This window comes from Octopus sinensis, linkage group LG16 (genome assembly GCF_006345805.1).
Source record: "Octopus sinensis linkage group LG16, ASM634580v1, whole genome shotgun sequence".
Taxonomy (NCBI): domain Eukaryota; kingdom Metazoa; phylum Mollusca; class Cephalopoda; order Octopoda; family Octopodidae; genus Octopus; species Octopus sinensis.
Genome location: NC_043012.1, coordinates 28,805,777 through 28,831,709, shown reverse-complemented (window position 1 = coordinate 28,831,709; position 25,933 = coordinate 28,805,777). Strand labels below are relative to the sequence as shown.

Below are 25,933 nucleotides of genomic sequence, written 5' to 3'. Positions count from 1 at the left end.
ATATAGTACTCGTTGATACAACATTTTCATCTGCTCCAATATTCTAGTAAAGCCTTTAATTGCTCTTAAAAGTTGAGATATTCGAAGACAGAATTCCGTTGGTATTTTGGTTGAAGTACTTCGGACCTCCATAGGTCAGTGATGACCTTAGTCTTTGAAATAGAGCTGAATTGAGAGCCGTTATCCAGGTCAGAAAAAAAAAATAATGTTTTCTAAATACGTAATATGATTCCTTGTAAATTGTACTTTTATAGAATGCACTTTTATAAATTGCACTTTAATAAAATGCATTGTTGCACTGCTATATTTGGCCCGAAGATACATCAACAAAAATGATTCAAATTCTTTTTATTTTTTATTCTTTTTCTTGTTTCAATCATTTGACTGTGGCCATGCTGGAACACCACCTTTAGTCGAGAAAATCGACCCTAGGACTTATTCTTTGTAAGCCTAGTACTTATTCTATCGGTCTCTTTTGCCGAACAGCTAAGTTACGGGGACGTAAACGCACCAGCATCAGTTGTCAATCGATGTTGGGGCGACAAACACATACACAAACATATACATACCCACACACAAACACACACACATATGTTTATATATATATATATATATATATATATATATGTATATCGACATATGTATGTGTGCCAAATCCACTCACAAGTATTTGGTCGACCCGAGGCTATAGTAGAAGACACTTGCCCAAGGTGCCACGCATTGAGACTGAACCCGGGACCATGTGGTTGGTAAGCAAGCTACTTACACATACCCACTCCTGCGCCTATGAACTATATAAATAATTATTCATTTTCTGGTGAGTTTTTAAATACCTAAGAAAATGTTCACTGGAAGCTGTTATAAACAAGGATAAAAGACAAATTTGAATTATTTTGCATTAGGAGGAACGTTTTACGGCAAGTTAAGAACGAAGAAATAGAATAGGTTATCAAATCTGCCTATAACTGCATTATATGGAAGGCAAATAAGTTCTATATTTTAATTTTATTTTATAATTTTTTACCATTAATGATTACGCTGAACTTTTATATAGTTGCGTGCTAAATTATTTCGTAAATTATTTTCATCTATTTTTTCTCGTATATTTTTTGCTGCTCTTAGTAAATAGCTAACATCTGTGAGATAAATAACCGTACGTATTTACGGCATTCGGCAGGAATGATTCAAAGAGGAAGTGGGCAGGGAGAGTGGGAAGGAGTGAGACAAATAGGAAGGGAAAAGTAGGAACACAACAAATAGATTTCCCTCTTTAGACAAAATAATTCTTCCTAATTTAGGCACAAGGCTAGAAATTTTTGAAGGGAGGAGATTATACGCTTCCATCTATTTCTTTGACTGTTATTTTATTTTATCGATGAGGAGTAAAGTTTAGCTCGGTAAGATATGAACTCAGAACACAGAGAACCGGGAAAAAGAACACAAAGCATTTTGCCCAACAAAGACCAGGCAAAATTTTAAAAATCTTACTGTCGCATATCACTCTCAAACCTAAAATCTGAACATGAAGTATGTGTTTGTAAAGAGAACTTAAGTGTACGCGCGCAGGATTCCAAAGACACATCCACTCACACACGGATACACTATCGTATACATATGTATGTATATGTGTATGTGTATGTGTATATATATATATATATATATATATAATATATATATATATATATATATATATATATATATATATATATATATATATACACATACACATATACATATATATATATATATATATATATATTATATATATATATATATATATATATATATATATGTATATATATAAATGTGTGCGTGTATGTATGTATGCTTATTTGTGTGTGTGTGTGTATGTGTGCACACGCGCGCGCACACACATACACAAACTTTCATTACAGTTGTTGGACATTTGTTCAAGGTGCCATGCAGTAGGGTCGAACTCGAAACCACGTGGCTGCAAAGCAAATTTTCTAACCATGCGTCTCTGAATGGTTTTGGTATGGATTTGTAATTATGCTATTTTATGTAAACTGTAATAACATATACCGTTCTCTTCATATCGTTGTGTTGTTTGCCTTTTAATTCCCCAATTACACTACTCACTTAATACACTAAGTAATTTTGCTAATATATAAAATCCTATCAATTAATTTCATAGATTAATTAGTGTTCCTTGGTGCCAAGTTACACATTAAGAACTAATTACTTAAACATGTAAGCATTGTTGTTTTAGCTTCTGATCAGCTCTAATTCAGCCGACCTACGATCACAGGCGTTCCAGCTGCGTCCAAGACGCTAGCTATGTCATTTGAGATACTTCGTTTACAGTTTCTTGCAGGTCAAATAACTACATTGTGGTTCTTCCATTAAAACTAACACCCAGCTGATACTTAAGAGCTTACGAGGATGTAAAGGACTGAAATTTAACTCTACCTTGCATAGTATTAAGCGAATGTGAAATAAATATATTCTGAAGGAGGATGGCTCTCTATAGCTGTTCGTTACTAATGTACGAAATGAATTCACCAATGCAAACAACGAAGTGCGCATCAAATTTACAATCACTGTAGTGGGATGTTATAACGACAGACAAACCAACTTTACGCTGGATAGATACTGTCATTGATAGTGAAGTGTCATTTCCACGGAAAGAAACATTAGTTTTAAGGCACAAACAACCGATCCTTCTTTTCATTTTCTGATGCCCTATCGAATCGATAGTCATAAGTGGCTCTGGTGTGAAAAGAATTGAGTAACGTATCTATTTTAAAACAGATTCGCCGGTAAGATTATTAATATATTCAATTTGATTCAGGCGGCGAGCTGGCAGGGTTGTTAGCACGGCAGGCAAAATGCTTAGTGGCATTTCGCCCGTCTTTACGTTCTGAGTTCAAATCCTTTGCCTTTTGTCCTTTCGGAGTCGATGAAATATGTACCAGTTGAGCACTGGGTCGTTGTAATTAACTTAATCCCTCCCCCCAAATTGCCGGCTTTGTGCCAAAATTTGAAACCAGCATACCTGCAAACTTGGTTGAACTTCTAGAATTGCTGTAATGTTAAGTATGCTTGTTGTTGTTGTTGTTGTTGTTGTTATTTAGTTCAATATCATCTGATACTGAGCGGTCCTAGTGCTATCTTAAGCTCGGAAGGTTCAAAACCCATAAATAATATAATTTCTTCCTTTGGGACGAGGATGGTCTCCCAGTTCTTTGTTACAATACAGCACAAATGGAAATATCCTGACAGATCCCGGTCACTTTTGGGACGATTCTTTATGGCTGAGTACTCAAATATATTCTGCCTTCGAATATATTATTTATACATTATTTATAGCCTCTACAAACGTGGGACTCAATAAATAACTCACATTCTACAGACATTTCGGGAACAAAATGTAATACTTATTTCACCTAAATATGACTCTGAGCAGATCTGTAATAAAAGGAATTCTAACGGTGACTATTCCACCATCCTTTCAGAAATAAATTATCAATAACTACTTTGGTGAAGCTGCATTTTCTTTTTTCTTAAATGGTAGAGTATGAGTTGATGGAAATTTGACTACTATTTCTAGCATGTCAAGCGAGTACATAGTCTTTGTTACATTTATGTGTAAAGCTTAGTATGTGTGCTAACCTCATCCTGGGGAAGTGAACGAACATTTGCATTCAGATGGAATGAAAATACTGAGCAATTAAGTCTTAATTATGTTTAATTTGTTCAACGGCTATGTCTCGTACATCACATTTCAGAAATCAAATGACGTATACTTCTCCTTTCATTCCCGACGACCACGTAAAAAAGCAATGTCAGTGAGATCAACAATTTTTAAAATATTTCCTTCCCGCTATTTGACGCATAATGTTTCATCGACACGGCACAAATTAATTATCGATAAGAAAGGGACTGTTAATATAAGGCACAAAGAAGCAGAAAGATACATGCTGATAGGAGTAATTCCCTGTGCAATACTTAATAGGTGTTTTGGTTATTTGTATTCTCTGACACAAAATTATAGCAAAAAAAGATTTGCCGTAGCAACAAATTCTATTCACAGAGGTGACATATATGTGATTGATGTGCTTCGTCAAGGAAAATAGAAAACAAACAAACAAATCTTGTACAAGATATGTGTACAGGGTTGGAGAAGAATAAATTCTCAATCTTTTAACCGTTTAATGTATAAGTTTCCATGAAGACAAACATCAACTTCGGAAGTTAAATATGAATATATTTAATTTCGAAAAGCGCATAAAGGTGAAATATGTAAGTATCAATGAATTTCTTTCAACGAAACATTGGTGGGGTATATGATATGAATAAATAAACATACAGAAATCTCATCGTTTTCATCTAATTTTGGAAGAGTACCACTCAAAGTTGTCAAGAAAGTGTTTCATTATGGATTAAGATTAGTTGATATGCGTTTTCGTTTGTCATTTATGGTTTTTAAATGTAAGAAGAAAACAAGCAAGTATACATTCAAGACGATGTTTCATTTTCCAACGTAAAGAGAAGCTGTATTAAAAATGTCAGAATTAAGCGATAAAAATCTTGACAATTAAAATGCAAAATACCTGTTTCTATATTATGCATTCGCCTGCTTCTGTTTTATGCTGCTATTGAAATAATTTTAACACTGTGCTTATATTTTAATTTTCTAAAATTTTAGGAACACAAAAGAAACCATATTTTTTAGGCCAATTTCATAGTAATTTACTATTTTGAGCTTTAGTGTTTCGAAATATTTTATAACAAATGCACCAGACATCATGCTTTATATCATGTAAGTATTTAAGCTTGTGACATCATCTTGGCTTTTTATTGCCGGTGATAATTTTGTATCATCGGCACAGCTAGTGACAATGGCTGTCCGAGTGACCATGGGCATGTCTAAGAGGACTATTATGAACAGTAATGGCCCCAAAATAATCCCCTGGAGACACCACTCACGATTTGAGTTTTCTTAGAAAGGGCACCATTGGCTGCAACTATCTGACTTCTGTTTTTAAGGAAGTCATGCAGCCACTCTCCCAGTCTACCTGCAATGCCAAGGTCTTGTAGCTTATGACTTATCATGTCATGATCTACCTTATCAAATGCCTTTGCAAAGTCAAGGTATATTACACTGACATCTGAATGGTCAAGCAGCTGTTTTAAAACTCAGCCGTAGTTCTGTAGAAGCTGTGTGAGGCAGCTTTTTCTCGGACGGAAGCCATGCTGAGTATTGTTCAGAGGTCATTTTCTTCTAAGAACATAATCAACTTCTTTCTGATGATTCGCTCCATGACTTTACTTATATGCGAAGTCAGAGAGATTGGCTTGTAGTTCTTGGCATCGCCTCTGCTTCCACCTTATAATGCCTTCTTTCAGCTTTTTAGGAAATATACCGCTTTGGAAAAATATCTGAAGTGGTTTCGCTATTGTTTCCTCAATGTTGATGTAATCAATGGCTGGTGCCTGCAATATTAAGGAATTCAGCCGTATTTTTCATCTGCAGAGTGTCCAAAGGGAAAAGTGAAAACACTTTAAAATTATTCACTGAGTATCTCATCCTTCGCTGTCAGTGAGTCATTCCCTTGCAACAAGGGTCCTATTTTATATTGTATTGTGGCTGTTTCCTTTGCGAATATATAGAAAGCTTTGAGGTTTGTTTTCATGCTTTCCACAGCCCTTTTCTTTCTCTCTGCTCTTTCCATTTCGTGAGAGAGTTTAATCTTGCCTTCGATTCCTAAGAGCGTCCGTATGAAGATAGACTTCCCTTTATCCTTCAGTTGTCTATTCAGCCGTTTTGAGATCTTTGACCTGCGTCTCATGAGGATTTTTATGTCCCTGGGAATCTTGTTTGACAGTGTGCTGGCCCTTCTTTCTGGGACATATTTAGTGCATATAGCTTGCACTGTAGACATAAACTGGCTGAGTTTCAGATGAATGTCTTGCATGCACAGAGTGTTGGACCAGTTTCGTTTGTGGATCTCTTTGCGGATTGATTCACATTTTGCCTTAGGTTGGATAAGGTTTGAGTCCTCCTGATAGGGTAGATACTAACAATTCGCGTTGGACCATACGCAGCTAGTTCAACAATGTTGTGATCTGAGAGTGCCGTTGATGTCGCTTTGACATTATGGATAAAGTCCACATTATTTGCGAAACATAAGTCCTGTATGTTGTTTCCCCTGGTTGGCCTGAGTATCACTTGCACCATGAACAGCTTATTAGTAAGTTTCAACTAGAAAAGCACTCGGAGGGCGCAGACCTCCGCCAAACCAGCAGGAGCAGCACTACGACGACGACGACAACCACCACCACCACTATCATCATATCACAATCACCACCACAACTATCCTACCACTATCACCACCACCACAACCACTAACATCATCAGCAGCATTGTCATTGCTTCAACTTCAACCACATACACCACCATCAACGTTATGATGACAGTTACCTTGACAGTCACTTTCACCACCACAACCAGTATAACCACTACAATACCACCATCACACAACTAACACTATCATCAACACCACTCTTATCACCATCACTCAGCATCGCACATCACACCGCTCCCATCGCCATTATATCCACCGACACTATTTTATCCTCCTCCCATTCTTATCTCGACCATCGTCATCATCAACACTGTCTCTGCTTTCACCACAATCACCGTCAAAACTACGATCACCACAATCAGTTTCTTTACACAATTGAAAATCCATTATCCGATACTCATGGGACCGAGATTGTTGCAGATTCCTGATTTTTCTAATTTCGAAGCGCTTAATTAAAAAAAATTGCATCTACAAAACGGAACAGTTTGAGGGTAGAAACCAGGTCTAAACACAATAGCTTATAGACATACTCTGAATGTAGTTCTATATAAATCTTTAATAATCTTTTTTATACTGAAGACCATCAGAAATGTTAAGATATCAGCCTCTACCCACGTTGTCATGATTTGATTAGATTACTTAGATAAGTTTCGGCCGATGTTGACTCCAGCCATATCTCATTTAATAGCACCACCTGGAAGAGATACACAGTCAGCTCTGGGGAACCGTAGCCCATTCAAGCAGAGGGTTATTGCTTTCAAAGACATATCTGGGCATGGGTGGTTTATCTGATATTTCCTCCTTTATGTGTCTGGCATGATGTTGAAGAGAGCAGGGCCAATTTAGGTGAAATAGTTTTGTCATAGTGTTGTGATACATTTCTGTAGTGGACGGATGGCACGGGGGCCAAGCCTCGGACGAATTTTAAAGATGGGCAATGTTCATGGAATATTTTCCACATCATACAGATGAAATAGAGCTCACAGTTGCGGTGGAGGGAGCAAAGTCTGACCTTTTTGACTCGATCCCAATAGTCAAGGCTTGTCATGTCATCCTCCGCAGACCCCCGCCAAGCAGCTCATTTTAAGATACATACGCGAGTAAAATTACTAATAGAGAAACGAAAATAAACTTTGGAAACAGCAACGCCACCATAGGTTACGTGCAAACGATGAATGTGTTTTCAAGGGAGATAATCAAAGAACGTAACATTGTAATACTTCATGTAAAGTAAATATAACAAATGAAAAATCCTTCAAGAATCCATAAAAATTCCCGGATCACTACCAATATTTCATAATCTGTTCCTTGTGTCATTACCGACTTTTCCTGCATATATTATTATTATTATTATTATTATTATTATTATTATTATTATTATTATTATTATTATATTATTATTATTATAGTTATATATATACATGTATATATATATATATATATATATATATATATATATATATATATATATATAATATATATATATATATATATAAAATAGTAAAGAGTGAAAAAACTACAGAAGGCTTAAATGTTAAAAAATATATATATTTGCGTCGATATGTCTGAAGAATATTAGAAAATTTTTTTTTTTTTCTCTTATAATGACATAATTTAAAAGAAAGACCGGTTTCGCGTGTAGCTTTTCAAATTTCTTGCGACGTTATGTTTATGTTGAATAGAGTTTTCGTTATGTTTATGTTCAGGAGAGTTCTAAATAAGGGAAGGTAGTGAGTGATTTCTTCCGGTGTAAGGGAGATAATCGCTTAAAATTTTTTTCCTTTCCCTTGGTGTGAATTTCTCTGTATCAGTATGTTCGGATGGTTGAGTCTGGGCTTGTACTTTTCAATGAAGAATGTTTCCTTGTTTAGTCCAATTTGTGTTGATGATCCGAAAGCACATTGGTAAAATGGAAAGATTAAAAATTGTGGTAGTAGTTGCTTTGCGCATTTCTCAATGTGCTCACTAAAAGGTATCATTCTATATTCTGGGAATGCAATGTGTTGTCGATGCAGTGTGCATCTACGTCTGAGTGATAGTCCCGTGGAACCCACGTAGTCTTGGTGGCAGCCCGAGCATTTTATGACATAAATTTTTTCAGAGGCACAAGTAAAGTTAGATTTGATCTTGAATTTCTGTCCCTCTTTAAAGAGGAATTCTGATCCTTCTAGCAGGTTAGGACATGTTGCACAGTTCGATCTACCACATTCTTTTACTTTTGCATCCGTAATTTCAGAAGACAATTTTGCCTTTGTGAGAATCTTTTTGAGTGATTTAGGCTGTTTGTAGCTTTTAATGATTTGGTGTATGTTTAGAATTTCCTTTAATTTGGGGTCTTTATGAAGTATTGGTAAATTCTGGGTGATGATGGTGAAGGCTTCTTTGTTTCTGGGGTTGTATGTAGATATGTAAGGTAGTATTTTCGGGGAAGGTGTGTTGTTGTGTTGAACTTTTCTTAAAGTTTCTATGTTGATTTCTGTTGCACGTCTGATCCCATCCTCTATGAGTTGAGCTGGGTAATGTCTGTCAATTAGGGTGTTTTTGAGTTCTTGCAGTCTAAAGTTCCTGGTATTTGTTCTGACACTATTGTGCATATCCTTCTTGCAAGGTTGAAGGGGATGTTTGTTTTAGTGTGTCTTGGGTGGCATGAATTAAAAAGAAGGTATTGTTTGGCGTCTGTGGCTTTGTAAAAAATGTCTGTTTCTATTTTAAGGTTAATTTTTTTAATTAGTATATCCAAGAACGGGAGCTCCTTTTGGTTGTATTCCATTGTGAACTGTATATTTGGGTTTATGCTGTTCAATAGGTTTTTAAATTTTAGGAGTTTATCTTTGTTTTCATTCCAGAGAATAAAACAATCGTCTAAGAATCGTTTCCAATTCTCTTTTATGTATTGAGAGAGGGGGTTTCCAAGGATTGATAAAGATTCCTGGTAAATGATTATTTCCATGTATCCCATTGTTAAGTTCGCAATGACTGGTGCTGCCCTTGTACCCATAGCAATTCCGGATTTTTTACGGTAAAATATATTGTCAAACATGAAGTGGTTATTGTGTAGGATGAATTCAATTGATTTAGTAATGAATTCTTTACTGATCCTTTTTGGTATTTCTTCCGGAAATTGGTCTAACCAGAACTGTATTGCCTCCAGTCCATAATTATGAGGTATACTGGTATATAAGTTAACTACATCAAATGAAACCAGGATTGTTTCTTCCTTGGCTTTTTTTGGAAGGTGGTTTAACTAAGTCATCTCTGATATGGCTATCGATATGTTTAAGGAAGGGTTTCAGGAGGATGTCCATAAGTAGACTTAGTCTGTGTGTTTCACAGGTTGGGCCAGCTACAATGGGTCGTAGTTTTAGGTCACCCGGGTTAGGTGTGTGTATGTAAGTCTTTGGTGATTTTTTAATGGTTTCATTTATAATTTGACTATTATGAATTTTTGGCAGACCATAGAAAAGGCTAGGTTTGCATTTAAAGTTTGTTAGGAAGTCAATCTCTTTGGTTGTTAGTTCCTTTTCATGGGTTTTAATTAGTGAAGATAGAGTTTTCATTATTTTTTATGGGGTGTAGTTGGTAATTTTTTCATAATGTAGGTCGTCATCAAGCAAGGAAATTACAAGATTTCTGTAGTATGATGTATCCATTATTACAACTGCATTTCCCTTGTCTGCTTCCATAATGGTTATATTCTTATCATTTTGAAGTTCTATCAGTTCTTTCCATTGTGTAGAGTTAAAATTTGAGTTAACTTTCTGTTTATGTATAGGATGGTAGGGAAAGTTCTCAATGTGGTTACAGAATTCGTCTAGATCTTTATTTCTTCCTCTGTATGGGATGTGTTCACTTTTGTTCTTGACTAGTGATTCATCTTCAGTATTGAAACTGGTTGATGCTTCTGCTAGTCTTAATTTTCTGCAAAATTCTGTTATATTATCCTTGATTTCATTTAGGTTGGCTCTGCGTGGAGTTGGTGTAAATTTGAGCCCTTTTGAGAGGATGTCAATTTTTATGTTAGAAAGAGGTTTGGTTGAAAGATTGATTATCTTCGGTTTTTCCTTATTACTAGGTTCCAGCCTGTGTCCTGGTGTCCCTGGTCCCTGGCTAAAAAATGTTGGGTGTAATTTTGTTTGTATGAGTTGTCTGTGAGGTTGTGTGATATTGGGTCGGGGGAGTGGTGGTATTGTTGCCCCCGATCGTTGTGTGTGTGTGGGAATCTATGGTTGTTTTTGTTTGTGGTGTGTGTAAAATTTCTGTATGAGAAATATTTTTGTTTCGAACTGCTTGTATGTGGGATGTTGCTTGATATAGTGTTGTTTTGCGTTTGTCTTGTGTTTAGTGGGGACCTGTAATTTTGGTTCATGGAGTAGTAGCGACTTGTGTGTGGTGTATTTCTTATTCTAGTGTCGTTTTGTGCTGTATGGTGGTTGGGTCTGGTATTAGGATGTTGTTGGTGTGTTCTGTTTTTGGTGTAATTTATTTCATAGACGCGACGTCTGTCAGCTAGTTCCCTGTTAGGTCTTGCGTGGTTTGCAAAGGTTGGTTGTGGGTGATTTCTGTTTTTAGTGTATGGAGGATAGTTGGGGGTTGTTCGTGGGTTGTTTGGTTTTTCTTTTTTATATTTTGTAATTTTCTTAAGGAAGGGATTATTTGTACCCAATTTATTTTTGAAAGTTGCACTATATTTTTGGAAGAATTCTTTCTTTTAAATTATGTCATTATAAGAGAAAAATATGTTTTTAAAAATTTTCTAATATTCTTCAGACATATTGACGCAAATATATATATTTTTTAACATTTAAGTCTTCTGTAGTTTTTTCACTCTTTACTATTTTCTATATATTCACCCACGTGCTTTCACAGACCAACTTTCTTATCTATCTATATATATATATATATATATATATATATATATATATAGAAATTTACATATATATAATAATAATAATAATTTTTATAATTATGAGTATAAATATATTTAGGGTTCAGCAAAAATATTTGCTTCACCACATACCGAAATTTAGAAATAGCAGTTAAAAATTACTATTTCACTTCCATAAGAACATCTCCCAGACAGCAATACTCGATAACTCACGCAGGTAAAGAGAAAAAAATAACGAATCCACCCGGCTTTGATTAACGAGTTTCGGAGTTAGAGAGATATGAAAAATGTAAAATCATATCTCTACTCTCCCATTCGCCTCTTCAGTAGAGGAGGTATGTTAAAAGAACAATTATCGTTAAAATTATACAAAAATTCTATAATTATGAGTATAATTATAATTAGGGTTCAGCAAAAAATATTTGCTTCACCACATACCGAAGTTTAGAAATAGCAGATAAAAGCTACTACTTCAACATTATTATTGATATCTATATATATATATACTTCTTAATCCGAGGGGAGGCAATATGAGCAGCAACTACAAGAACACTACAAAATCCACAGAAAGATCAAACACATATATTCATATATTCATTTATATCTACAGAACAGATATAAAGCCCGACGTTTAAAAATATAGTAATATATAAATATATAAACATCATATAAAAATATATAAATATATAAGAGAATCAATGTTGCATATAGAACACCTTGAATTTACGCTAAAACTCGTAAAAAAGGCACGCCACCTAAGTCTGGATATAAATATTTATTCGACTCTTAGGAGCTCTACAATACAGATTGGATATAATGGAGAAACAATACTTGGGAATTTCTACCAGGAATATTCCTATTCCATCGAAGAACTTATACATGGAAACTCTCCTGCATAAGACCAGCGAATTTATATCTAGACTTAGGTGGTGTGCCTTTTTTACGAGTTTGTCACTATATATATATATATATATATATAGGTATGTGAGTTTGTGTGTGTGTGTGTCTGTGTTTGCCTGTGTCTGTGTGCTTGCACCCCCACCATTGCTTGACAACCAATGTTGCTGCGTTTACGTCCTCGTAGTTTAGCAAAACAAACCGCGACTAAATGCGGTGCTCCGGTATGGCCACAGTTACGACAGTTACGGGCCCAAATCAAGTTAAACAATAAAATACTATACCATCTTAATCCCAAGCAACCTCGATTATCTCTCCTAGTATCATATATATATACATATATTGGCGAATCAGGGACCGCAGCCCCTTTGCGATTTTTTTTTTGTTTTCTTTTTACAGGAACACACTATATCGAGGGTGGAGATTCCGAATCTGCAAAAGAATCTGCATTTCAAAATTTACCCCCCCCCCTCACCCCCACCTCTCCTTAAATTTCTTGAAATTTCACTTTTTTTAAAAATTGTTTGAGGAAAAATACGGAGATTATGGTTCTGAAAAAAATCTGTAAAATTTCAATTTTTCAAGAAAAAACAAAATAAATAAATAAATAAAATAAACAACGCCCGTCCCCTCCACCTTATGACAAGAAGTGAATTTAAAGTGTTTTCTCCATGATGAACATGTTGTTGTTGAGGTTAATTTCTTCTTTGGTAATTCGAATTGAAATTTTGAAAATGTGTTTCTGGCATGTCAGGTTTTCTGTTTAGATACTCTCTTTTTACTCTCTTTTACTTGTTTCAGTCATTTGACTGCGGCCATGCTGGAGCACCGCCTTTAATCGAGCAACTCGACCCCGGGACTTATTCTTTTGTAAGCCCAGTACTTATTCTATCGGTCTCTTTTTGCCGAACCGCTAAGTGATACTTTTTTTCGTCTGCCATTCTATAATTCTATGCATGCGCGAAACAATTTAATTTCACGTCTTGTCATAGGATGGAGGGGATGGGTATTTAAAAAAACCTACATATACACAAGACACACACATCCTTCCCTTTCCACACCAAACTGGACAATAACATTATGGCTGTGAATGCCAATAATAATTAACTCATCAACAAACTACAAAAAAATCCCACTGCGGAACTGTTCAAAAACAGTCACAAAAACACCCCGGAAAATGTAAAAACATTCCGCAATGGTGCACAACGTCAATTTTAGCATGTAGGTCATTTTGTGACAAACAGTGACAACATACAAATAGGATCAAGTTTTGCAAATTGTTTATGCATATGATGTCCACTTGCCAAATTGTTTATGCATATGATGTCCACTTGCCAAATTGTTTATGCATATGATGTCCACTTGCCAAATTGTTTATGCATATGATGTCCACTTGCCAAATTGTTTATGCATATGATGTCCACTTGCCAAATTGTTTATGCATATGATGTCCACTTGCCAAATTGTTTATGCATATGATGTCCACTTGCCAAATTGTTTATGCATATGATGTCCACTTGCCAAATTGTTTATGCATATGATGTCCACTTGCCAAATTGTTTATGCATATGATGTCCACTTGCCAAATTGTTTATGCATATGATGTCCACTTGCCAAATTGTTTATGCATATGATGTCCACTTGCTAAATTGTTTATGCATATGATGTCCAACTGCCAATGGTTGACTTACCTTATTTTACCAGTAAAATAGAACTAGTAAACCACATTATACAAGCCCCATGTTACTTTCTGAGGTTCCCGCTGGAACCTTAAATAATCATTTCAACTTAATATCAGGTTGATGCACTTAAATATCTTTAATTACTATACATTCAAAACAAACCGAATCTGAGGTTATGAGTACCGAGATGAGTACACAATGATGGGTGTGAGTTTCTTTGGTGTGTGTGTGTAATATGGAAACACGCATGTGAAGAATGAAGGAAGCAATAGTCACATCTAAGTAGACAGATCAGTTAGAGAGGAGCAGAAAGGTTATTAATGAACTAGCAGGTAAAACCATGAAAATGTAAAATGTACAACTTACCATGTTATTTTGAACGGCACCATCACTTAACTCAGCTTCCAAAGCCTCAACATCCTCTTCACTCTCACAAGGGAAATGAATTGTGTTGGGGGGATTTCTTGTCCCTGAAATGGCGGATGAAGATGGAATATTTTGAATTAGCTGAAGTATAGACTGCAGCATTTCCCTCTGCTGGGACTGGTCCTCTGGAATTTTTTCAATTGCGGTGAATACCCGCTGATTCCGAACTGAAATTGAACATAGAAAAAAAAAGGAGAGTGGAGTTACGAAATACTTGCTGAATATGACGCTACTAGTTTACAGATATACTGAAAATAATACATAATCTACAATAATCTCATTTCACAGTTGCTTTCTGGAATCGGAGAAATCGCTAAACCAATAATCAACTATCTGTGGCCTTATATAAGGTCTAGTATAACACTAATATTTATTTGCCTTTTCTAGTTTGCCGTGATTAGGGGTAGGGGTTTCATTTTCCAGAAAGGGTAATTATTATATCTATTTAACAGGGAAGTGGCACCTTGTTTCAGTGCCCCTAAGGCCTCTAGAATAGTAAAAGACACCAAAGTTAATATTACAGTATTATATTCTTCACGCTACTACAAGCGAAGTTTTTGTACCTCTTCACCCAAAAGAGAAAACATCTGACGCGGGAACATTGTGGCTATCTGAAGCTAAAACTTATGATATCTTCACATAAATATCAACAGACCAGTTAGGAGGATTTATGCGATTTATTGTTTTTAAGTAATACTTTTGAAACAAGATAGGTTAAATTGATAAAATTCTTGAAAATGTGTTTTTCTTTTGACTCTACCCTCATTTACCTGCCAATTATTTCTTAAGCACTGTAATTATGGATCAGAGTGAAAGCATACATTTCAAACATGGTTCTCCATGGAATGATCTCAAGAACTGCTTTCAAACACAAAATGTTTTATTTTTCTGTTTATAAATAAATTTGAAACCATTTTCCACATATCCTAAGGTCTACCGATGATATAATATTGACTTACCATTCAACAACTGTTAAGATTTTCCCGACAAGTTGCGAGGAGCTACATATGCACTTCTTTCTTTTGGCGTATTGTGAATGTCAGTTGGTTGTGGTTATCTACTTGGCTCTGGAGAAGACAAGTGGGGTTGAGATGCTCTCTTTTTTGGAAACTGAACGACAGGATGTGGCTTTTGAAGCGTCCGGTTTTGATATTCAGAATCATCATCCTCGTCATCTGAGACAACTGGTGCCCTGTACAAAATGAAATGAAAAATATACAGGGAATTACATGTATTTCCCCTCACACAGTGAATAACGTGGATATTTGTTTGTCAATACATAGCCTTAGAACACATTGCAACTCATACAAATGCTTATGAGCCTCAAACTTGTACTGCTATTTATGGACATGTCTGACAGCCTACCTGCACTTTCATGTAAAATGAAAGGTGGATGGTGAGTGGGGACTCGGAGTTTTACATGGGTGTCTTTGGGAACTAATATTCAGAACCATTTCCAATGTGAATAATAAATTCAGCAAACATGGGGGGATCCTAGCTGTCAGATATGTTGATAAACTTCAAGACATAAAACAAACGAACTTCTAAAAGGGATTCTCTAGTTATACTAATTATTAAAGAACTCTGTTTGAAATCTGTAGACAGGCTATCTATAACTCTCCATTTCTGTAGGGTTTCATTGAGAAATATGAAATATGTTTTGAGCCGTGGTAGGTTTATGTTCGTTTGGTTTTGGTTAGACGCATCAAAACGAATAATCTGTCAAATGTTGATAACTACTCAGTAATTTGCTATAAAATGTAAACACCATAATCCTTTTCATCCCATTTTACCATACATTAAATTAAATGTGTGTCGGTTTGGACCCAAGTTTTGAAAACGACGCGCACTATTCTGCGCTGAAACATACGATTTCTGAAGTTGAAAGACTATAAATTTTCCCATACGTTATATTGAATTGCCAAAATTTAAAAGCGTTTTTAGTCTTATTTATGACACTAGATAAATCACGTGTTTTTTACGACAGGGGTATTAATTTCCCTGCTTTCGATGTGGAAATATATGGATTACATTTTGAGTTGCTTCCCCTGTCCCTGCTTGGAACACAAGGATATTCCATGTCCAACTGCAGTATGACAGCAATCCAACGTCCACCCGGTATTGGAGTACTGTTAAAAAAAAGCAACACTGCTACAAATACAATTTTTTTCTACATGGACGATGATAGTAGTAAAAAGAACGGACAATGAGAATTGCAAAACGTAAAATAACTCCGTTTTGATGTCGTAATGGATGACGGGTCGATATCGGCAAAAGATTACCGATATCCCGCTGTTCATCCGATATCGGCCAGATATGATCGTGGTGGCTGGGGTATTTGCAACTAAAATTTTAGTTTTGGAAGTTTTCCCATTTGCTCCTGTTTTGTAGTTTTTTTATCCTCTGCCCTCCAATTTACGCAAGAAGTTTCGTTTCTCTCAAAGGGTAAAATCAAGCCAGCTTACATGGTCAAACTGTAAAGTCAAGGGACTTTCTCTAAAAGTATATATATATATATATATATATATATATATATATATATGTGTGTGTGTGTGTGTGTGTATGTGTGTGTGTGTGTACGTATATATATGTGTGTATGTATATATATGTATATGTATGTATATATATGTATATATAAGTATGTGTATGTATATATATATATATATATATATATATATATATATATATATATACACTAGCAGAGATACCCGGCGTTGCCCGGTTACATTCAATAGAAGAATTAGACTTTTCTGTTATATATATATGGGTACACACACACACACACAAATATATGTATGTTAATATAAATACATGAAAGTACATGAAGTTTGTTAAAAAAAAGGGGATCATGTATATACCTCCTGGCTGTTGAGATTATAACACCTCGTTGTAAACAATGTTCCTTGTTTTTCCTTGTGGAGCATATACAAAAAGGTTTCTTTTGGTTCTTACTGTTGAGCAGCCAACATACAGTTGCCTATGTGAGAAGCAGGGCTCTTCCAAGAGAAGACCAGCTACAGAGAGGGTTTGACTCTGAGATTTGTTAATGGACATGGCAAAGCTGACACGAAGGGGGAATTGCAGTCTTCTGAATGTAAATGGAATTTCTGCTCTTGATGGAGTAAGAGGAAATCTTGGAATAAAGACGTCATCACCTTTTCCACATCCAGAAAGAATGATCGCCTCGATAACGTGTAATATCATTTTCTTTATCACCAGTCGTGTTCCATTGCAAAGTCTTGGTGGTTCCAGATTGCGGAGTAGCATTACAGGAGTTCCAACTTTAAGTGGTAATATGTGTGGAGGTAGTCGAGGAGGCTCCAGTGAATTGAGAAATTCAGGAGGATAGTTCACAACTTCATTTATATCTGGAATTGTATCAACAGACTTGTAAGTGTGTATAGTGCCGGGAAGAGAATGCATTAGCTGTTGATTAATTTTGTTAACAGCGACGTTTTTTGGAGCTAATATTGCTCTTTCACACAGCCAATTGTGATTTTGGTACTTTTGTGTGAAGTTGGGAAAGACTTTGTTTTTGAGGTCATCTACAGAATTAACAACAGAGGAAAGTGACCACACTTCCATTTGTCCTGCAGCATCGAGAGGCATCTTGCCTTCACCAAGTGTCAAAATGTCCTGTGCAAACTTTGTGGACATTTTGTCGCCGTGTAGCTGAGCTCTCATGTTAGTGGTGAGACTAAAGATTGTAACATGATGCCACAGGGTAGAGGACTTTAGGCATGCTTGAACTTCATCAGCTCTAATGCCTTTCGGAATGACAGGAAGAGTTTGCCTGAAATCACCTGACAACAGAAGCGTTACACCTCCCATTGGAGCTTGACAGTCTCGGATGTCTTTCAGGGCTCTGTCTAATGCTTCCAAAGCTCCCTTGTGAGCCATAGTGCACTCATCCCAGACAATTACATAACACATTTTAAGTACTTGTCCCTGATTTGAGTTTTTGTTGATGTTGCATGAAGGCATTTCGGATGCTGCTAAATTGAGAGGGAGTTTAAAAGTTGAGTGTGCTGTCCTGCCACCGGGTAACAAAGTAGCTGCAATGCCAGAGGAGGCTACAGCTACTGCAATGTCCTGATGCTACCTAACTTCTGCAAGGAGAACCTTTGTAATAAATGTTTTTTCCTGTCCCTCCAAGAGCATCGAGGAAGAAGATTCGTCCCTCGCGTTGGCGTACACTGTTAAGAATGGTTCTGTAGGCCTGCAGCTGGTCCGGAAGTAATTTAGGCTCATTTTCAACAATGTACTTTGAAAGCGCTTGAGTGTCGTAGGTTGTTTCACGTATGACAGCAGTGGGAAGGCTATTTGACCCTGACGTGAATGCTTGTGGCAGGCCATACGTCGACAATTCATTTCCACCCAGTTCAGAAATTCTGTCTTCAACGTCAATGAGTGTTTTGTTATAGATTTCATTGCTGATACCCTCCATGTCAGGATAGAACAGTTGAGCATGGCGCTGAAGGGGACAATGTTTCTGAGATTCCGGTTCGAATGTAAGGCAGGTTTGAAAGTGTTCCCAACAGTTATTAGTTGTAGTGGTAGAGTGTTTATGCCGAATATGTACGTATGCAAGTATATATATGTATGTATGCCTGTATATACGTACAAAATCCACTGAGAAGGCTTTTGTTGGTCTGAAGCTACAGCAGAAGACACATGCCAAGTCATCACACAGTGGGACTGAACCCAGGACCATGTGTTTGGAACGTAGTTTGTTACCACACAGCCACACCTGCCCCTATGTATGTGTGTGTGCGTATGTGTGTGTGGGTAGATATATTATGCATGTATATATGTGTATATATATGTGTACATATTACATGTACATCTATATATATACATCTACACATAAAATACAAAATACAAAGTTATATCTTGATATCGCTAGTGATAACAATACTCAAAATATATAACAGACTGGAATTGTAGGCCCGTCTCTTGCAATTTCGATCAATTGGATCTTGTCCTCCCTCGTGTACGGCTGCAGCGAAATTCAATTTTGGACTTTCTTCTATCGAAGGCATTTTAACAAAAATGCTTCCGTAAAGACGGTGAAAATATTGTCAATTTCCACAAACAGGGACACAATTCAATTTTGAAACAATAACCAAAGCCCCTTCTCCGAAAGAGGGAGGGTTACGGTTTACAATTATTTAACAAATGGAACACAACAACGTTTCCCTGACGAGGAACCAACAAATGTGATTACAATAGTCAAACAGTAATAATAATAACAACAAACCTATTTAATTTATCCCCATTTATGTGAAACCACTTATTCAAGTTCAAGTCATTGATGCAATTTTATACGAATTGCTAATACACACACACACACACATAATAAGGGTGAAAAATTGAATATTAATTTGATTAATATGAATTGAAAATCAGTGGTGTAGCATATGAGACCATAGCGGATCTTCCTCTAGCAAAAAGGATGACCACTATTATTGGCTCATCCCTGTTATATAATACTTTCACTTTAATAGTTTCACACTTGCAAAGAGAAAGTAGGAGAAAGTGTGGTGGTAATAACAGGAGTAAACCACTTGAAATGAGAGAGGCAAATCGTAAAATATTGAGTTTTCTCGAATTTTTGCTTAATTGGGGGTCAAATTGAAAAAAACTTTTTATGCCATGACCCAATCGAATCTACTTCGAAAAATCATAGGTAAATTCCAATTGAAGAAATTCTATATTGTAGAATTGTATTAAAAAGAAACATGGGAATAGGCAGAGAAAATCTGCCTTTTATCATAAGATATATTTATATATATATATATATATATATATATATATATAGGACTGGCGGTGTGGTAATATTGACTTACCATATATATATATATATATATATATATATATATATAATATATATATATATATATATATATATATATACAGGGGTTGGACAAAATAATGAAATATCTTAAAATTTCAAACAAATTTATTTTAATATGGGGTAGGACAACCTTTGGCAGTAATTATAGCTCGAATTCTACGCGGTATGGATTCTTACAAAATTTGAATTGTTTCCAAAGATATTTTTCTCTATTCTTCAGCTAAAACAGTCCCCAGTTCTTGTAGTGATGATGGTGGTGGGTATCGACTCCTTACTTGTTTTTCTAAAAGGCACCAGAAATGTTCAATAATATTGAGATCTGGGGACTGTGGTGGCCAGATAAGATGTTCAACTTCACTACAATGTTCCTCGTGCCATTCAGTAACAACTTTAGCTGTGTGAATTGGTGCATTATCATCCTGAAAGACTGCGTTTCCTACCGGAAACAGTTCCACAACCATAGGATGAATTTCACCAGATAAAATGCTTAAATAGGCTTGACTATTAATTCTGCCATAAAGGGAAACCATTGGGCTGGCGGATTTCCAGGATATAGCACCACCCCCGATCTTCACAGATCCTCCTCCATGTTTAACATTAGGAAGAAGGCAGTCTTGATCAAATGCTTCTTTTGGTTGTCACCACACGTATACTCGGTCGGTGGTCGGAAATAAGGTAAAGGATGACTCGTTCGAGAAAATAACATTATTCCACTGCACTGGGGACCAATTCTGCAGATTTTTTACTCTACTCTAAACGCTTTGGAAGGTTTATTTTTGAAAGTAGTGGTCTTCTGATTGCAGCCCTCCCGTGAAATCCGGCTTTGTGCATGATCCTTTCTAAAAATTCGCGTAAGAGTCCGACGGTTCCTATCTGAATGTTTTTGGTTTTCTTCCGGAGTTTTATTTCGATGAGGAGGTTTTCCTCTCTTTCTCAAAGGGTGTTATTACTTTCGAGATAGTACTTCTTGATACATCAAACATTTCGGCTGTTTTTGTTACGCTAGCGTCTGCCATACGAGTACCGACAATTTGAGCTCTTTGAAAGTCCGATAGATCTGTCATTATAATGAATTTTAATTACCTTTTTCTGATGATATCTGGAAAAAAACCCAGCAATTTTAGCAAAACATATTAAGCAACACCAATAATAAATAAAAAACATAAAAATAAACAAGCTTTTGATGGTTTTATAGATATTTGAAAATTATGATGCTATGATGCTAGGTGTTTCCATTATTTTGTCCAACCCCTGTATATATTTATACATCCCTACCACACATATATATATAGTGCTCTTAGCTTAGATTTTCTTGGGGCCGGCCAGATTAAAGCCGTCTTAGAGAGTAACCGGTACTCGACTAAAGATTGAAAGCTCCAAATGACCCGTCCTTGTTTTTTCCTGTCCTTTTTTGTATCGTCGAACTGTCTGAATGTTTTGTCACCTGTTACGTTCTTGTTCCATTTTTTGTTTTGTCTTTTTATATGTATGTATATATATATGTGTGTGTCTGTGTGTGTGTATGTGTGAGTGTGTGTGTGTATGTATGTATGTGCATGTAAATAGGTATGTATTTGTGTGTCTGTGTTTGTCCCCCCACCATCGCTTGACAATCGATATTGGTGTGTTTGCGTCCCCGTAACTTAGCGGTTCGGCAAAAGACACTGAGAGAACTAGTACTAGGCTTACAAAGATTATGTCCTGGGGTCGATTTGTGCGACTAAAGGTGGTGTCCTAGCATGGCCGCACTCAAATTACTGAAACAAATAAAAGACAAAAGAATATATATATATATATATATATATTGTTTGTGTTTATTGAGCGAAAACACCTAAAAGCTCCATGAGGCTCCGGCAGGATTTGGTGATCCCTGCTGTACTCTTTCGCCACAACCTTCTCTTTCACTCTCAGTCTTTCTTCCTGTTTCTTGAGTAACGCTGGGATGGACTGGCGTCCCGTCCAGCTGGGGGGGGGGGCATACGCCACAGAAACCGGGAAACCGGGTCCATAAGCCTGGCAAGGCTTGAAAAGGGCGACGAAAAAATATATATATAAAATTGACGACTAGGTTTTCACTATGAAAAAGATGTGATGCGAGCAATTAGTTATAAACACCCTACTTATTAAAGGAAGAGAAGATTCGGTATTCGTACCTTTCTTAAACGGATTAATAGTATAAGCTGCAACCTCATAGGCTTCAATTTCAGAGAATTTATCTTTTAATTTAGGTCATTTTCAATTTTTGTTTTAGATACTGATATCAAGACCACATGTTGGGTAATGTTTCATACCTTTTCCAAGAGAATTAGTCAGGTGAATTAATTTCGATTGGCGTTTTGGAAACATGCCGCAGCTTTCCTCATTAAGATTCTTGTTTGATCAGCTATTTATTACCGAGCTGGTGTTATATTTAATAAAAAGAAAATAAATTGACAAGCTAGAGAGAAGTTACGCATCAACTAATATTGTTTTGCGTCTTTCGACTACTACACTATTCAATGCTATTATTATTACTTATAATCTTTTACGTTCTTGTTAATTTTCCTTTTGTCTGCATTTATCCTTTTCCTCTATTATTTGAGGTGTTTTTCTTTTGGTGGTGGTCGTGGTGGGATTGTAGTGTTCGTACTGGTGTTGGTCCTTGTCTCCTTGGTAATTTTACTTTCACCGTACTATGTTTTATTACTTTTCTTTAGAATTTTCCGGCGATATTCTAAGAAATCATAGAATATTAACATAACAATTCCATCTATAAAGCGTATGCAATATGGCTACCTAATCTTCTTCTATATATTTCCAGTTTATTTATATGTTATCGCATTTATAATCTCTCCTCCCAGTCGCTTCCTACCGAGCAGCTCCTGATTTTCCTCTGCCGAAAATTTAATGTTAGGCAATATATCCACAACATTTATAAATAAAAATGAGACAGGAAGGAAACAGATGAGCTTCGTACACAAGGCAAGATTGCGATTATGACCTTTTCAGATAAATATTCATTGGGAATGAATCACCTTTGGTTTACTGCATGCCCCCCCTGAAAACCACATTACACGTTGAAATAATCCAACGTTACAATGAATTTAGCCATGTAAATTCTACTCTCCTCTATTTCTACATGTATGTGAGTGTGTGTGTATATTTGTTTATGCATATGTATCTATGTATTTATGGGGGTGCACAGATGCTACGGCACCTCCATTAATATTCCAAACTGAATATTAATTTGATTAATATCTGTGTGGTAAGTAGCTTGCTAACCAACCACATGGTTCCGGGTTCAGTCCCACTGCGTGGCATCTTGGGCAGGTGTCTTCTGCTATAGCCCCGGGCCGACCAATGCCTTGTGAGTGGATTTGGTAGACGGAAACTGAAAGAAGTCTGTCGTATATATGTATATATATATATATGTATGTGATTGTGTTTGTCTGTGTTTGTCCCCCTAGTATTGCTTGACAACCGATGCTGATGTGTTTACGTCCCCGTCACTTAGCGGTTCGGCAAAAGGGACGGTAGAATAAGTACTGGGCTTACAAAGAATAAGTCCCGGGGTCGATTTGCTCGACTAAAGGCGGTGCTCCAGCATGGCCGCAGTCAAAAGACTGAAACAAGTAAAAGAGAAAAGAGAGAATATATATATATATATACACGCACGCATACATATAATGCACGCATTTATATATAGAGCGCAACTATATCAAAGGAATATTTCTTAAGCTGACATGCAATAAGTGCAGTCCGCCTTTCTGGCCTCTTGTTGAAATTATCAAGATGTGTGCGCACGTTCCAACAAGGAAAATTCAAAGGATGTTTATTTTTATTTTGTCTTGGAAATTGTTTGACCACAGTTGGCAGGATGACGACAAGGCCTAGCCTGTGAAACACTGGGACACCTGCCGAGCCATACCTGTTTCCCGGACGTTTCCAAGTCTTTTTTGCCATTTACTGAATCTGATACATTTTAGATTAAGTTACAAGTGCATTTTTAGGTTTCTGTCAACCAAACAATTCAATAATTTTACTAAGATTTGGTGTGCAAGAAGTACCTGTGCAGATGAATAATTTCCAGTGGGTGTAGCTTGCACTGCACTTGACCCACCTATTGGCCCAAGAAGACTTTCGCCGGTGTAACATGAATATTAACAAAACCAGGATCTTCCCAGGCCTTATTTCGGAGATTTCCTTCTCATAGGTTAAAGAGCTTCTCTCCTGCCCATGAGGTAAGGTATCCCATTCCAGATACCAAACCGATACTCAAACACTCTATAAAGTGATGAAATATCACTCCGGTGACCGACGCGGAGTAGCTCATTCATACATAAAAGAAAAGAGAAAAGTAGGAGGGGTTTTGCAAATATAAATAAAAATTAGATATAGATAATATGTAAATATAAAAAATAAAATATATGCAATTTAAAAATATAATGAAGTAAGATTTAAATATAAGGCGCAGGAGTGGCTGTGTGGTAAGTAGCTTGCTTACCAACCACATGGTTCCGGGTTCAGTCCCACTGCGTGGCACCTTGGGCAAGTGTCTTCCACTATAGCCTCGGGCCGACCAAAGCCTTGTGAGTGGATTTGGTAGACGGAAACTGAAAGAAGCCCGTCGTATATATGTATATATATATATGCGTGTGTGTGTTTGTGTGTCTGTGTTTGTCTCCCTAGCATTACTTGACAACCGATGCTGGTGTGTTTATGTCCCTGTTACTTAGCGGTTCGGCAAAAGAGACCGGTAGAATAAGTACTGGGCTTACAAAAGAATAAGTCCCGGAGTCGAGTTGCTCGATTAAAGGCATTGCTCCAGCATGGCCGCAGTTAAATGACTGAAACAAGTAAAAGAGTAAAAGAGTAAATATATATATAAAAGTAAAAATATACATATATATACAAATAAGAATAAAAGAAAAAAAGAAAAAATGCCCTCAATCCAGGCTTGAGGCACTTTCTCAGTTCTCCAACAGTGACAAATTAATATATTTAAGAGTTCAAACATTTTGTCACCTCCATATTTCAAGACTTCTGCGCAGATTTCATCAGACCCTGGAGACTTATTGTTATTCAGCTTATTCACAGCTATATAAACGTCACTTGGAGTTGGTTCAAATGCCATCTCTTCTATAACTGGGCGGTGTTCAATTTTTTCTATCATCCTCATGTCAGCGGATGATGGTCTATTCAAAAGTGCAGAAAAATGTTCTACTCAGCGCTTATGAATAAAAGCGGTGTCAGTCAGAAGCAAACATCCATATGCTGTTCTCACGGGAGCTATTGAAGAATATTTTGGGCCATATACCTCCTTAACATAAAAGTACAAACCCTTAGCATCATTTCTATTAGCTGCTTCTTATGCCCCTTTTGCTCTATCATTCCACCATACCTGTTTGTTTTCCCTTAGAGCAGTCTGCACTTTCGTTTTCAGCTTTCTGTAAGCTTCGTTTGAGTCGGGGATCAAAAGACTGAGAAAGATGTGTATTACCTAAGTTTTGCTTTTCTAGAAGTAGATCATGAATTTTTGATGATCTGTCCGAGAACCAGTCACTGAGGACTTAAGTGATGTAAATCCCACTGACGAACTTGCAGCCTGAAATACTTTTGTTTTGAAATCTTGCCATAGATTGTTTAGGTCAAGATTGATACTTTCTATAGCATCGTGAAATATTTGCAAGTTGCTTGATAATTTAAAATTTGCAACAATTAAAAGTTTTGGGTACCTTAAGACCAGACTCTCGATTTTTAGGCATTCTCGAAAAAATTTCACACGCACTAGACGATGGTCAGTCTCATTTTGTTGATGTTTTTCTTTTGATGCCCTGTACCCATATATGCATGTATATGTACATTTATACGTAGGTAT

The 25,933-nt window shown here is 36.4% G+C and overlaps 1 protein-coding gene across 1 annotated transcript in view; it reads left to right on the top strand.

The window, feature by feature from the left end:
* Positions 1-13,291: 13,291 nt before the first annotated feature.
* The window catches only part of LOC115220288 (protein Wnt-5b-like), a 93,611-nt gene continuing 80,969 nt past the window's right edge, over positions 13,292-25,933 (top strand). The window contains exon 1 of the mRNA XM_036509947.1: positions 13,292-13,332. Coding sequence (XP_036365840.1) covers positions 13,307-13,332 — 26 coding nt within the window. The 5' untranslated portion in view covers positions 13,292-13,306. The remainder of the gene's footprint in view (positions 13,333-25,933) is intronic.